The sequence below is a fragment of the Hippocampus bargibanti genome, linkage group LG03 (genome assembly GCF_051943395.1).
Source record: "Hippocampus bargibanti isolate YZ-2025 linkage group LG03, ASM5194339v1, whole genome shotgun sequence".
Lineage (NCBI taxonomy): Eukaryota > Metazoa > Chordata > Actinopteri > Syngnathiformes > Syngnathidae > Hippocampus > Hippocampus bargibanti.
Genome location: NC_142736.1, coordinates 6,222,558 through 6,239,430, shown reverse-complemented (window position 1 = coordinate 6,239,430; position 16,873 = coordinate 6,222,558). Strand labels below are relative to the sequence as shown.

Below are 16,873 nucleotides of genomic sequence, written 5' to 3'. Positions count from 1 at the left end.
TTCGTGACATCACGCCAAGTCGTCTAGCCTTGCTCAAGAAACAAAACAATGGGCTCACGAAGTTCAAATTCGGAGAAGATGTTTTCTTGTTACTCATCCAGTTATGAATATGATTCAAATGGTTCTGAAGAGGAACGCATAAATGTTTGCAATCGATTAAAGGAGTCCTCCCATATCAATTCGAGCCGTCAATGACGGCAATGTAGCGTCCCAGAAAATGCACAAGATGGCGCCCCAGCTCCGTTGGAAATGGGCTGATTTGTCTACTGGGAATTTGTGTCAGCGAATATCAAATAGTAGTCTTGGTGCAACACACAACGATTCACCATTGCGTTATTTATGTGTTTTCCTTCTAATTTTGCCATCAACGCAGATCAACACAAATTTTTCAGATCAAACTAAGTACCACAAAATGCATTGTGTGTCACATTCTCGGTCAGGGGCGTTCCAAATGTGACCTCACGTAGGGGATCGTCATCAACTCGAAAACAAGACTTCCTGAATATTCAGTGCGAGTCTTAAAATGTAAAATATATATATGTGGTGGGATCTTTATAAAATACGCTCAGTAGAAGTCATTTGAATGGATTTTACAAATTATGGACACAACTTGTCCGGAGGCGTCGGTTGTCCTTTAAGCTACACACTGACACGCGCACACACTGTAACTTGGCTGTACAAAAACTTGGAGGCAATACTGTACATCATAATAAACATGACAAAAATGTCTGCATTAAATAAAAAATTTAATACTTTACACACTATTTAAAGCAACACATTAGAAAACAAGGACATTTTACCTATTTGGAAAACTGTAATTCAAATGTGCACTTATTACATGAAAATTCTGGTAGCCAACTGTAGATACCAACCAGAGAATACTGCTAGAATTTACTTTCCTTGTCGAACAAAATAGTCTTGAGTGACAAAGACATTTTGGAAACACAAACAACAACAAAAAATGTGCAATTCATGATTAAAAAAAACATTCAATTCAAAAGTCATACCAGTAAACCGAATACTGCAGTAAAATTGCTACCAGACATAGTAAACATGTCAGAGTTTTCATAAACATAAAAGATTCAATGACAACTTTTGAGAAGAGGCATATACGCCCACAAGCATGCGCTTGTTTACCACAGGATATAGCATGTCATTGACATAAAATTGCCCAGTACATAGGTTAGGTTTTCGACACCTGAATTGGAATTAACAGTAACCTTTACGGATGGATACGCAGCTGTGGAGTATAGTCCTACTGCTTTTGTCTACATGAATCAATCCTGGGAAGAAAAGAAAGCTCAGAGGACAAATAATATACATCTGGTGAAAAGAGTTTCAGGTCAGATACATTAAAAATAATCTAAAATTATCAATAGTCATTTCTGAATGCAAAAATGAGATTGTTGTTTTGGTGCTGCCTGCGGTGGGATTGTCTTGACTCATCTGGAAATTCTGTGACTAAGCTCCTCTGTCCTTGTCATTTAATGTCTTCAATGTTTCAGGCATCGACGGGAAGCCATCACATGTCTTCATAGAGGAGAAACCCATTAAAGAGGGTAAGTGGTTCCACAGAGTGGGCCAGTTTTCCCATCACCAAGTCGATGCAGACTGTATCCTGAGCCTGCAGGGGCAAGATGATATTGAAAACAGCAAGGGAGCCTGGAGAGGTTTTAACTTCCGCCACAGGGTTGTTTTCCAGACCCTCAGGCTGATAGCCACCAGAATCCACACGGGCCATGCCATAGTTGGATTTAGAAAGAACTGCCTCGATCTTCTCGTTCTTGTGGCCTGTTAGGATGGCGCTGAAAAAGTAGTGTCCATCAACTGGCGCAGTAAAAATACCTGAGATGAAGAGATTAGCAATTGGTTACTGCCAAAATATGCATTCGTTTTGTACATTGAAGTGACATTTGAAGATCTGAGAGGGGCTCAAAGTTGAGCCGCTTCTCCTCCACATCGAGAGGAGCCAGTTGAGGAGGCTCGGGCGTCTGATTCGGATGCAACCTGGACGCCTCCTTGGTGAGGTGTTCCGGGCATGCCCCACTGGCAGGAGACGCTGGAGAGACTAAGTCTCCCAGCTGGCTTGTAACGCCTCGGGATCTGTCAGGACGAGCTGGAAGAAGTGGCTGGAGAGAGGGAAGTCTGGGCTTCCCTACTGAAGCTGTTGCTCCCGCGACCCGACCCCGGATAAGCGGCAGAAAATAGATGGATTGATTTATTGATCTCATCAGAGGCTGGGCCTAATGTTGGCTTGTTAATATTTGACAAATTAAACAAATCTCTAAGGACAATGAACCCTCCCAGTAAATTGTGTTTACCTGTTCTGTGGTCATAGAAGTCACCTTCATTAACAAAGATCTTGTCAAAGATAATGGTCCCCGGGACATCCATGGGAACAGTGAGGGCAGCAGAGAAGGACAATTTTGGTAAGAGAGCATCAACACCGGGTAGTCCTGAAAACACACGTTTTCCAAATGAGAATATGATTTGAGCTTTGTAAGGACAAGCGGATTTGAGAATGTATGCAATGCAATGTATGCAATGTTTTTTTAAAATACAGTGATACCTCGGTTTACGAACCCCTTTCGTTTACGAACGTTTCGGTTTACGAACGTTTCGGTTTACGAACGTTAAATTCATGTAAATTTTACCTTGGCATATAAACTTTTTTCGGAATACACACGGAGCTGGCTCAATGAGTGATGTGTCGTTCTCCAAAAAGAAAATGGCTGCCGACTTTTTATGTCCTCTGTTCCCCGCCCCCAGTCTTCGGTTAAAGCCACGTGATTGGTCAAGCACACAGCAGTGAGGGGAGGTGGTTTAAACATTATTTCCATTTCCATTATGTCCATAATTTGTAAAATGGCTTCAAATGACTTCTACTGAGCGTATTTTACAAAGATTCCACCGCATATGGCTATATTTTACGTTTTAAGACTCACGCTGAATATTCAGGAAGTCTTGTTTTTGAGTTGGTGACGAGTCCGTATGTGACGTCATGAAAGGACCGCCCCCTGACCGAAAAAAGACACATTGTAGCAGTCCTTCCAACACGTCAATGTATTTTGCTGTACATGTTTGGTCAGAGAACCGTGTTGCACCCAAAAGCCGACAGAAGAGGGCATCCAAGCTCCTTATAAGGAATTTATCAGCCTGTGGAAGCGGAGGTGGCCACTGGAGGTCGCCATTTTGTGTCTCTTTTTTTGGGTGAGAGATTTTCCCCCAATGTTGCCTCAAAATGGCACATATAATTCTTTAATCGATTGCAAACATGTATGCTTTCCTCTTCAGAACTATTTGAATCATATTCATAACTGGATGTGTAACAAGAAAGCATATTCTCCGAATCTGAAGCCATTGTTTGGATTCTCCAGCAATGCAAGACGTCTTGGCGTGACGTCACGAACTGGGGGCGGGACTTTCTGAAAATGCCCAATTCGCAGCTCATTTTTTTGCAGATTTTGGTCACTTAAAGTCATTTTTATTGGTGTTTTCATTTGAATAAAAATATCATACTGCGTGTTTTGGGTATTTTAGATGCTATAAAACGTTTTTCTGATGTCAGTTAAAAACAAAAAAAGTGATGTCCCTTTTAAGAGACAGGCAGAGACAGTGGGAGTTTAAACTTTGACTGCAAGGTTAAAATATCCCATCAATCAGGCTCCACAAACAATCCGCACAAGCCATCTGTACACTTGATGCAAAAAACTATCGATCCAGCTAAACACAATTGATGAGGAACCGGGTAAAATTATCACAGAGAAAACACCTAAAAGGGATCATTCCTCAAGATGGTGAATGAAGAAGGTTACGTTCCTCATCAAGTGTTTAATGCTGAGGAAACCGGCCACTCCATTCCATCATGCCCTCAACGACCATCACAAAGGTAAATAAAACAACTTTATTAAACAGTACAGTTTATTTCTTTAATTATAATGCCATAGCACATTTATTATACATAAAATAAGGTATATTTTGTGTAGTTTGAAGGCTGAGAAAATTATAAAGTAGAAAATTATGTTTTATGGGGACCTGAGAACGGATTATTCTCATTTTAATGGTTTCCTATAGGAAATTAATTTTTGGGATACACACCTTTCGCCTTACCCACTCTGTCTGGGAACCAATTAAATTTGTAAGCCAAAGTATCACTGTAATCCCCATCATCTGTCATTGTCACAGTGATTTCTGTCGCTGAATAAAATAAAAGATTGTATTTTGAGATTTCATCATTTAAATTTATAAAATGTACATACCTGTTTCTCCTTTGGTCCCTATAAAAAGCATATCCGTAATTAGTTTAAAAAGGTGTCAACAGTAACAAACACTTTATGACAATATAAAGTTAATACTAGGAACTATCATTCATATTCAAATTAGCTCCTGATATTTTTTAAAGTGTTCAATCTAACAGCCTATCAGACGATGTTAGACAAGAATCTCCTTGGACCATGATGTTTGCAGATGACATTGTGATCTGCAGCAAGAACAGGGAACAGGTGGAGGAGAAACTAGAGATGTGGAGGTATGCCCGGGAAAGGAGAGGAATGAAGATCAGTCGAAGCAAGACGGAATATATGTGTGTGAATGAGAGGGATCCAAGTGCAAGGGTGATGCTACAGGAAGAAGAGATAAAGAAGGTGGAGGATTTTAAGTACTTGGGGTCAACTGTCCAGAGCAATGGAGAGTGTGGAAAAGAGGTGAAGAAGCGTGTCCAGGCAGGCTGAAGCGGCTGGAGAAAAATGTGAGGTGTGATGTGTGATAAGAAGGGTTACAGCTTTGATGAAAGGTTCAGAGTAGAGAGTGTGACTATATCGGAATAAGGATGCTGAGCCTTGAACTGCCAGGCGGGAGACCGAAAAGAAGACCAAAGGGGAGGTTTATGGATGTTGTCAAAGAGGACATGAAGGTCGCTGGTGTGAGAGAAGAGGATGCACAAAACCGGGTTAGATGGAGGACACTGATTAGCTATGGCGACCCCTGAAGGGAAAAGCCGAAAGGAAAAGAAGAAGTATCTAACAGTGTTGTGAATAAAGAGTTGAAGCAGCTGGACTTGTTTTCAATTCCACTTCCACAAATGATCAAAGTCACAGCTTCAGTGAACAGCTGGATAAGAACCAATGTATGTATGCCTCCAGACCTCGTTCTTTAAATTGGATCTCGGACTTCCCTTAAGATTGAGTTAAATGTTCAAAATTGCAGGCACTTTTGGCAGGATACTTTCATGGGTCTCATCAAAGGGTCCGGATAAATTAATGGCATCTTTCAAGACAACCTACAACATCGCAAAGATTCATTATCCGAACCGCTTTATCCTCACTAGGGTCATGGGGGGTGCCATCTTTGGGCAGTTGTCGGGGGACATCCTGAACTGGTTACTGGCCAATCGCAGGGCACACAGAGACAAACAATCACCCAAAGAGTGAACATGTATATGCAAATCAATTAAACATTGCCTTTACCAAAGAGCAATAATGGGTTTTACTGGAAGGATCCCAGACCTAAATCCAAGTGCAAATCTTTCAGATGACATCAAGTGGGCTGTGCATAGGGATACCCGAATTTCAAAAATATGTACATGCAAGTTAAAAAATGCTGATGATCCACTACGTCTGCACCTAGAGAAGATTCAAAATCACAAGCTAGTGCAACAAAGTTGCTTTAGAGATGAAATGAATCTGATTTTTCAGGCTTCACATTGGAGAATGAAGATACGAGTGTTCTACCTGGGAGGCCACGTGTTCCACTTTCTCCTGGTCTTCCAGCAGGTCCAGGTGGACCTTCGGGACCTGGAAGCCCATCGAAGCCTCTCTCTCCCGGAGGTCCAGCTGGGCCTATAATATTATGACACCTTGTTATGAGGTAAAATAAGTTGAGTACATCATACGTTTGACACCACATCAACAGCATCTCAAGAGCAAATTGAAGTACACGAGGGACAAATTCCTTTTTTTTTTCAAACAGTCGTATTGATGAAATGGTTTCTTCAGCCATGATCTGTACTTCTTCAGCGAACTAGTAGTTTCGGCCCTATATATATTTCAGCCCTATTCAATCCTTCACAGATCACCTCAACTCGGTAGACATCAACATTAAAGTTATTCACGAGGACATTAAAGAGAACCAACGAGCCTTTTTGGATTGTAACGTAATTATAAAAGAGGACAGAGCGGTAAAAACAGAAGTCTTTAGGAAGGCTACGCACACTGACCAATACTTACTTGTCGATTCTACCCACCCTCTACAACACAAACTAGGAGTTATCAGAACCTTCCAGCATAGGGCTAAACTAATACCAACAAGCGTCCAAGGTAGAGAAAAGGAGTCAAAATATATCAGGAGAGCACTCACAATAGGCTGCCAAATGAAAAACAAAGTAACGTAGTTTATTCAATACATTGTAAGAATGAAAATTGTAAAGAGCAATTCATTGAGGAGACTAAACAAATTCTCAAAAAAGACTATCAATATTGCAGGGATAATACTAGTGGGTCTCAATCGGCAGTACATATGCACCTAAAAGCTAGCAACCACTCATTTGACGACAATTAGGTTAAAATAGAAAGAAAATAGATGTTTTGAAAGGGGAGTAAAAGAAGCTATTTTCATAAAACAGCAAAATCCTTCACTAAACCGACATGGTGGTGTGAGGTTCAATTTGGATCGTTCGTACAACAGACTGCTTAGGCAACATAGGCTTAGTTATGCTGATGAGGTGATACCAGAGCAAATAGGGCAATCAGGCCAGTCATCAGTCAGGACAATAGAAGGAATGAGTGGAGCCGCAGGTAGTAGTCCTCTGCTCCCCCTAACCTGAGAGCAGGGACCAATCATAGCAGAGTTCGGCAGTAGGGATATATATTGTGATGTCACGAGAGGCTGGGTCCTGGAGGGCAAATACATTCCCCTAGGATGGCTTCACTCAGAGAGTTTTGGCCCCATCTGGTGGAAGGCAGCAATTCAAACCCCACACCTGTGGCTGATCACGGCTTGATTGGCAAGCAAGGCTTTTAAGGCAGAGGGCCTCTGAGTGTGGAGGCCGGGCGAGACAAGCTGCATCGCTGTGCACTGTGGAGAAACTGATTGCTGCATGGAACTCATTGCCAGTTGGGACCATACGGCAGAACACTGGATTTGGACCCTTGCTAAAGGTGGCTAGGCTACCTGAGAGGACATCAAGAGCGGTGAGGCCGAGAAACACATGGAAAAGAACTCTGTCTTCAATTTCACCTCAGAAGAGACTTTATTATGATTTAAGTATTGGAAGAGACTATTGTTGCCTTTGTTGCTTGTGAATTCCCCCTGAAACCCTTTATTAAAACCTTTGTTTGCATTCAAACCTGTCGCCCATTGCGCGCCTTGTCCTGTTCCGCTGAGAGCTAGCCTCTCATGACATTATATATATATATATATATATATATATATATATATATATATATATATATATATATATATATATATATATATATATATATATATATATATATATATATATATATATAGGGCCGAAACTACCAGCAAGACTTTAGTTCACTGAAGAAGCATCTTGGATCAGAAGCGAAACATCCGACACCTTCAAAGAAGTACAGATGACAACTGAAGAAACCTATTCATCGATGGACCACTCCTGCACGACTGAGAGCTTACACAGACATACAGTCGTATTAAAATAGACAACAATTGATAAAGCAAATCGTAACCTTAACAGCATGCTCATATTAACCTTTTTTTCAGGAAATTCTTTTCCTTTCGGCTCTTCCCCTCAGGGGTTGCTACAGCGAATCAATGTCCTCCATCTATCCCGGTTTTGTGCATCCTCTTCTCTCACACTCAGATCATTTGTGATGGTTTGATTAATCTGTATGTAGTTTTTGTTGAACAATTCATCCAGGCTTTTTGTGATGTACACTGATAGATGTTTTACTTTCTCACAATCCACTTTAGTTTCTATTTCTCCTTGATTCCAATTGTTGAAGCTTTCGTACACTTATACTACTATGCAAGTAAAACTCTCCATGTTGACTATTATTATATACTATTATATAGTATTTATATAGGTTTTTTTTTTCAGTGCGTTATCCTGGGCCTGCGTTGCTTGAACAAAACTGGTTTGTTCCTCAGCTATATCATCATACATGAATGATTGAAAAGAATTAGCACCTGTAACCACTGCATAGTTCTTTCGTCTGACCCTGTTTAGGAATTCTCGACACGATGGCCTTTTTCCAAGATGGGGCATTTTTGTTTGTTATCCATCCTCCTGAATTTGTTTGTAAAACTTTTCCCTAAACTGAAAATATGTAGTATGAAGGCAAATTTCCAATAATTGGCAGATGTGGTCTGGTTTAAATTTGGTTCTTTCATTTAGAGAGAAATCCAGCAGTCTCGTCCTCACCACTGATACTAATGCTGGGGTTGGCACAGATGTAAAGAGAAGTCACATTGTAAGATGCCAATGTTTCCTCAGGTTCCAATATGAGGTCTTCGATCCTCTCTACTCACCCCGTTGTGCTCTCTATGTGATGTTCTGTATTACCAACCAAAGGAGCTAAAGTAGTTTTTAAATATTTGGCTACATTATATGTTCAGGGGTCAATGCTACAAACAATGGGTCTGAGGTGGAACCCTTCTTTGTGTATTTTTGGCCGTCCATAGATACATGGCGTGGCCACTCCCGGGTATAATTGAAAATGCATCTGTTTGTCTCTTAGTTTTTCTTTCTCTAACTTCAGAAGTCTATAATTTCTTTCTTGTATCTATCGGAAGGGTCCCTCTTTAGTTGCTCATAAGTGTTAAAATCACTGATTGACCTATTTATTTTGTCTTCAAAATCCAATTTATTGACAAGCACTGTACACCTATCCTTGTCGGCTGGCCAAATAGTAATACTTTCATCTTTTTGTCGAGTAGTTCACGCCTTTCTCTTCAAATGTTATGTTGGACAGTGGTGGTTTGGCACGACTGAGAAGGGCTGACATTTTTATGCGTCGATCCTATGCCTTTGCATACGGCAGTTTGTTATTTCTAATAGCTGATTCAGTCGCTGTGATGTACTCTACTGTTAGTATCACTTAAAGGACAACCGATGTCACTTTTTTGTTTCTTAACTGACACCAGAAAAACGTTTTATAGCATCTAAAATACCCAAAACACGCAGCATGATATTTTTATTCAAATGCAAAACACCAATACAAATGACTCAAAGTGTCCAAAATCTGCAAAAAAATTGAGCTGCGAATTGGGCATTTTCAGAAAGTCCCGCCCCCAGTTCGTGACATCACGCTAAGACGTCTTGCATTGCTGCAGAATCAAAACAATGGCTTCAGATTCAGAGAATATGCTTTCTTGTTACACATCCAGTTATGAATATGATTCAAATAGTTCTGAAGAAGAAAGCATACATGTTTGCAATCGATTAAATAATTTATTCCGTGCCATTATGAGGGAATATTGAGGGGAGATCGATGAGAAGGTTTCTTCAGCCGTCAACTATACTTTTTTGAAGGTGTCGGACGTTTCGCCTCCTATCGAACGTCCGACACCTTCAAAAAAGTACAGATGACGGCTGAAGAAACCTTCTCATCGATGGACCACTCCTGTACGACTGAGAGATTACACAGACGTATTGAGGGGACATGTCTCAACGAAAAAGAGGCACACAATGGCGACCTCCTGTGGCTACCTCCGTTTCCACAGGCTGACAAATTCCTTATATGGCGCTTGGACGCCCTCTTCTGGCCTTCAGGGTGCAACACGAGGTTTTCAGACCAAACAATAAAGCAAAATACATTGACGTGATGGAAGGACTGCTACAATGTGTCTTTTTTTCGGTGTGGGGCGTTCCTTTAGTGACGTCACGTACAGACTCAAAAACCAGACTTACTGAATATTCAGCGTGAGTCTTAAAACGTAAAATATAGCTATATGCGGTGGAATCTTTGTAAAACACGCTCAGTAGAAGTCATTTGAAGCCATTTTACAAATTATGGACAAAACTTGTCCGGAGACGTCGGTTGTCCTTTAAGGAGTCCGTGAGAAATTTAAGCCTTTGGTTAGAACAGCGTTTTCTGTCTCTGTGAGGTCTCTGTCTGACAAATTTTTGATCCAATTCTCCCTTGAAATTTGCTAATTACTAATTTTTCACATGTTTGCTAGTAACTGTGATTGCTTTCCTAAAAAGCAATTTTTGAAATTCACCCTTTTGTCTCTCTTTGGTTTTGCTGTGGTGCCTCATGTCTCCTGATTTAGTGAATTCACACACTTCCTGATAGATTTTGGGTAAATTTGGTTTGTAATCGGTGATAATAAGTTTCTATTTCTGACTGTTTTTTTATCTCTATATCAAGTCTCCTAATTCACAGATTTAGTATTTTCATCGTATAGTTTTGTTGCATTTTTCTGGCTAAGTGTCCGTGTTCCAGGGGCGCTTATTTCAAGCCTTTACGAATTAACCTGCTCTGTCTACATCTAAGATTGATTGAATCTGGGGAGGTTCTTTAAGTCAGCTAATTTAAGTGCGGCCTTTTCTAAGCAACGTACCAGCAGAAGGATGTCTCTCCCAAAGTTGGCGGCAATACGTCTGTGACCAAATATTGGAAATGTCCTCAGGGGGTTTTAAAGACAGTCTTCCACTCATCCCCCTCTCTAATACAGACGCTCGCCACCTAACGAACGAGATACGTTCCGATCGGTCATTCGTAAGGTGAATTTGTTCATAAGTTGCTACAGTGCTATATTTTGTATGGAATATATGTTTAAGTCAAACACTGAACGGGGAAGCATCAAACACAGACGCTCTAACAGTCGTAAAATAAATTCACACCTACTGTAGTTCAACAACATATATCCTTGGATATATCCTTCAGTAAGCCCTTACTGAAGCTGATGGCATGTAATTACTGAATTACTTGCCAGCAGTAATTACGTTTTGTTATGCATTGCGTCCGATTGGAGCGTCAAATACTCTACGCAGCCAATTGAAAGCGAGCTTGGTGGATCGGGGCCTGAACTTGTTGGCAACATTTCAGCATAGCCGGGCGCTTATTGGTCAGCCTCTGTGTCCGTGGCGTAAACATCCAGCCCTTGAAACCTCTAATGCGTGTGCGTGCGTGTGCGTGAAGCACAGTACGCAGACAATCGCAAGCGAGCTCGGCCGGAAAAAGGAGCGCAAAAATGTTTGGATGTACCGTTATTTGTAACTCGAATGTTCGTAAGTTGGGGAGGGTCTGTGTACTCATATACTAATTTGCTGTTGCTAATTGAGGCACGAGATGGTAGCTTAGTACACGCAGGGGACAGCGCTATAGCCCAATGTATTAATTCCACCTTCCATAGATGTTTTTGTTTTTATGACGGAGGCCGCAGGTGGGCTAAAAATTGAGCACGGGCCGCATTTGGCTCCCGGGCCGAACTTTGGACATGTCTTATGTAGACTAACACATAGCCATTTCATCCATTCGGGCTGTAAACTCCTTGGAGGCAGTGGTGGCGGGAATGATACAGATTCAGTACGCAGGTTGTGACACTTGAAATAAATACTTGGTGCCAATAGCTACTGTTTTTCAGTTCCTGGTGGTCATTATCCATAAAATAGGCAATAAAAAGAGTACCATAAAACGAGTTGTTTCTCAAATGCATGGTTGCCCCAGATAGCATTAACGCCAGGTGGCTGTTGTTAGTCACATTGTACACACTGCAAAAACTTATGCTCCTTTCAAAGTGGACTGTGACACGAGCCACACTCACATCATAGGCAAGGAAGAGTTAAACTTACGGATCCTCAACGCAAGTATATTTAACATTTGAAGGATGACATATTTTCCAAATGGATGTCTCATGAAAACTCATCAAACTCCCTTCACCGAATCACGGCACAAATAATACGCAAGGTGCATGTGTTTGAAGTCTGAATAGGAGAATCTCCATGAAAGTGTGAAAGCCAGGCACGGAAAGAAAAAAATGACTGAAGCAAAAATCCTGATTGCATCTCAATTTAAATTTCAGAACACTGAACGCTCAAGAGATGGGTGAATGAATCTGTATTTTGGGTAGGTGCACCAAATAATATAATTAAGTATTTTCACTGATGACAAACTTGTGTAATTTGGAACAGACAGCACACAGCAAAAAAATCAGTGTTGTTTTGACGGCCACAGAGTTCTTCTTAACACTTTAAAAAAAAAGTGTATTTAGCTTCACCCGCTCCAGAGCTAAATCAACACTTAAAGGACAACCGACGCCTCCGGACAAGTTGTGTCCATAATTTGTAAAATCACTTCAAATGACTTCTACTGAGCGTATTTGACAAAGATTCCACCACATATAGCTATATTTTACGTTTTAAGACTCGCGCTGAATATTCAAGAGGTCTTGTTTTCGAGTTGATGACGATCCCCACGTGACGTCACATTTGGAACGGCCCTGACCGAGAAAGCGACACACAATGCATTTTGCGGTAGTTTGTTTGGTCTGAAAACATCGTGTTGATCCGTGTAGATGGCGAAATTAGAAGGAAAACACATAAATAGCGCGATGGTGAATCGTGTGTTGCACCAAGAGTACTACAGTAAAGTCTCGTTATATCGATATTCAAGGGAGTCCGAAAAAATATCGATATAACCGGGACTATCGATATATCCGATATCGATATAACGACACTTTACTGTATTTGATATTCGCTGACACAAATTCCCAGCAAACAAATCAGCCCATTTCCAACGGAGCTTGGGCACCATCTCCTGCATTTTCTGGGACGCTACACATCCATCCTGACGCCTCAAAATGACCCGGAAGAACTTCTTTAATCGATTGCAAACATTTATGCTTTCCTCTTCAGAACTATTTGAATCATATTCATAACTGGATGAGTAACAAGAAAGCATATTTTCCAAATGCACCAAATCCAGCAGACATTTAAATAGCTGCTTCCCCCAAGCCATTAACTCTTTGAACAATAGCCCAAATGGATGAAAAGGTTTCTTCAGCCGTCATCTGTACTTATAAAAATAAGTATAAAATAAGTATAAAATAAATAAAAAATACAGATGACGCCTGAAGAAACCTTTTCATCGATGGACCACTCGTGTATGACTGAGAGCTTACACAGACGAATAGCCCAGTGCCTCTTTGCAATTTTTTTATGATGATACGAGTGCAGCATGTTCTACCGGAAACAAATCCCTTGTGTGTTCTCCATAATTGGCAATAAAGATGATTCTGAATCTGAATTCGCAGCTCAATTTTTACAATTTTAGCACACTTTAAGTCATTTTTATTGGTGTTTTGCATTTGACTAAAAATATCAGCCTGCGTGTTTTGGGTATTTTAGATGCTCTAAAACGTTTTTCTGATGTCAGTTAGGAAACAAAAAAATGGTGTCGGTTGTCCTTTAAAACACCGTTTTTTTGTCGACAACTGTCTTCTCAGCCCCAATTGTTTTCCCTCTCAAACAGTTTGACTCCTTAAAAGCTCACTGAATTTGAGAACCTGTGTCCCAGAACGTACAGTAAACCAGTGAAGCTACCCACTGAGCCATCCAATTGCCACACGTCTTATATGCATGGGATTCCCGTGGGTACTCTGGTTATCCGTCTCTGTGTGACCTGCGATTGGCTGGCGACTGATTCAAGATAGGTGTGAGAGGCTCAAGCACTCCCCGTGACCCTTGTGGGGATAAGCGGATCGGGAAATGGATGTATGGATCGAATATTAATAATCCAATTTTTGATGTGTAACTACATTTAGTGGCACTGTTCATTCTTAATGGTTTTCATCAACAGGCTGTCATAAGGATAAGAGAACGTAAATCTTATAATTTTCAGTTTTTAATTTCCTTTGAGACGGCTTAGAATAGTTTCCATAAATGTCTTTCTGGATGAATCTCCCTGTACGTTTTTTTATGAAGCAGAACGATAGCCGTTGGTGAAGCACAATTCCCTTTCAAGTGGATTCTGCAAGACTTGACCGAACTGTGGTTGGAATTGCACATCCGCATAAAACAATATGGTGTGGTTAAATGGAATGACAAACTATTCCCTTTTAAGCATGTCATAAATTTGGAATGAGCTGAAGTCAACAGTGAAAGCCCTGTAAACACCCTTGGAGTTAATTGAGAACAGACCCTGCTTAAAGTGAATCAGATGTTTATAGCCAAACAGGCAGTTGAGATCGAATGTGTTGTTGGACAGTGCAGCCAGAACAGGAGATGAAGAGCAGAAAGTGACAGTTTCACAAAATTCTTGGAGCTTTGACCATGTGAATTATGTGCTCTCTTTTTGGGTGTCCAACCTGGCTGTCATGTGCAGCCAAATTGTCTGGGTTTTGTGTTTGATATAAAGTACATTCAGCAATACTGTGCACAAAGCTCTCTGGCTACGTGACAAACATGGACACCATGAGAGTTCTTTAAAAGGAAAAGACCACAAATCTTTTACCTTGACAAATTTAAGACAATGTTGAGATGGTCATAGGATGCCTGCACTATTTACTTGGTGAACAACACTACTCGTTTTCGGATTCAAATGTGATTCTTTCAAGGCAAATTCTGTGGCCAGTGACAAACTGATGAAACAACTAAGAAAAAAAGTACAGGGTTGGTGATGATTGCTTTGAAGTGTAATGAATGCAGAGGTAAACAGGAAAAAATGTGTTCATCAATGAACTAAAAACAAGAACCAGGAAAACAAGCGTGTAAATAACTGAATTAAAGGGTTGGCGAAACGAGAAAACAAGGAAAAAAGAAATGGGGAAAAATATCAAAATAAGAGCACAACAAAGAAAATGGATAAAAGAGTGGTAATAGAGGGAAACTGCATTAATTCTGACCCCGATTCTCCCATGTCAATCTGAAAAGGCACACTCCATTCAAATCTTCGCCCCTCAAACACACCTTCCTCGCCATCACCATGACCAGGGTCAAAACCTGGCGTGGACCAAGCCTTCTCAGTCGCCACAACAACCCTCTAGAACGCTCTACCACAATACATCCGCAACTCTACCGACCTCCAATTCTTCACATCATCGCTGAAAACTCACCTGTTCCAGTGTTGAATTGACTCACACAGAGTTATTATTATTATTATTATTATTATTATTATTATTAATGTACCCTGATGCCAGGTATGCACTGTGTATTAAGCAGCCAAAAGATGTGGGTGTTCCCTGGAGTGGCTTTTGTATTCTTTACAAAATAAAAGCCAATCAAAGTAATTTTATCAGAATATCATGTCGTATGAAGACCCATTCATTAAAAAAAAAGATGGCTCAGTTGCGCCCAAGCTTCCGTGTGACACAAACCTGAAAGTGCAAAGTATGTGACCACCGACATGGAAGCAAATCAAAACAAAGGACTCAATACCTCAGTAACCATTGTGCCACTGTGATTGTAAGATGTGACTGTGATTGCTCTAAGTGTGGGAGATCCCTACATTTAAAAAAAAGTCTGATTTCAAGCAGAAAAGCCCCTCCCCCAGATAAGTTATATTTTGCCAATTGATATGATAGAGTCAAGAAAACTGAATTGCCACAGATGTAATGTAGTGGGGACACACGACAATCGTTTTTTTTTGAGCATTTGGAGACAGACATGTCCAACAACATCAGCATAAGTCAAAAATGTTTGGCCTTCAACTTGGATTTACAAACCCTCTGGAGTGCACAAGGAGAAAGGGTCTTAAATCTTTGGGAGAATGGAGTCAACACAGTATTTGACAGAGAGCGCACAATTTAAGGGAACAGTCCTGGCTCCATTCCTCTTCACCCTCTACACCTCGGACTTCAACTACAACACCCCAACCTGCCACCGTCAGAAGTTCTCTGACGACTCAGCTATTGTCGGCCTCATTATCAGTCCACAAAGGACTTTGTAGACTGGTGCCAGCAGAATAACCTCCAGATCAACACCGGGAAAACCAAGGAGCTCGTTGAGGCGCTCCCGTGCACCGACGTCCACCCGCCTCGGCTCTCATCCTGGCCGCGCCGCTGCCGGTATCGGTGGACACACCCCCTATTCTCGTCGTGGCGGTCCCACGCGCCGACGTCCACTCGCCTCGGCTCGAGTCCTGGCCGCCCTGCGGCCGCCGTCGAAAGACACTCCCCTCCTCCGGTGCCATTACACGATCGATTGCTGTGTGAGAGTAAGATGCTGGCTGGCTGGCCAAAATTGTCGTACGCGTTGCTAGGTTTCTAGCACATTGCCGTGCCAGACATACAATTAAAATGTAAAAAAAACAGGGTCTGGCAATCGTGGTCGTAAGTACGGGTGGTCGTAAGACACATCGGTCGTAGGTCGGATGGTACCTGTATAAAGGCTCTACAGAGCGCACTGGATTTTATGATGCAGAGATGCTTGGTCCTCAAGGGCTGCTGTTTCCAACTCTCCCAGGACCGACAATCTTGATTCTAATAATCAGGACCATTCTCATACCTCTTAGGGGCTGGTTAATAGCCTGACAGCCTGGTGTGTGTCACGCTTTTTAATGAGTGACAGCTGCTCTCCAATACTGGAGCTAGACAGGCCTGCACTAGAAGGAACTACCCCAAAAGGAATATAATACAATACAATATAGCAATGTAGAGCCTCGACAATTGCTGTCACTGTAACAAAGCCATGAAGACTGGTCACAAACGTGGACATGAAACATATAAATAAAAATGGCATTCAAAAATAATATATCGATGAAAAGGTTTCTTCTGCCGTCATCTGTACTTCTTTGAAGGTGTCGGACGTTTCGCTTCTTATCCAAGATGCTTCTTCAGCGAACTAAAGTCTTACTGGTAGTTTCGGCCCTATATATATATATATATATATATATATATATATATATATACACACACACACACACACACAGTGGTACCTCGGTTTCGACCATGA

The 16,873-nt window shown here is 41.2% G+C and overlaps 1 protein-coding gene across 2 annotated transcripts in view; it reads right to left on the bottom strand.

The window, feature by feature from the left end:
- Positions 1-727: 727 nt before the first annotated feature.
- The window catches only part of emilin1b (elastin microfibril interfacer 1b), a 50,577-nt gene continuing 34,431 nt past the window's right edge, over positions 728-16,873 (bottom strand). For both annotated transcript variants that reach the window (XM_088991753.1, XM_088991752.1), the window contains 4 exons: positions 5,730-5,837; positions 4,260-4,277; positions 2,322-2,456; positions 728-1,845 (listed from right to left, as the gene is read on the bottom strand). In XM_088991753.1, the coding sequence (XP_088847879.1) occupies positions 1,523-1,845; positions 2,322-2,456; positions 4,260-4,277; positions 5,730-5,837 (584 nt within the window). In that variant the 3' untranslated portion in view covers positions 728-1,522. The remainder of the gene's footprint in view (positions 1,846-2,321; positions 2,457-4,259; positions 4,278-5,729; positions 5,838-16,873) is intronic.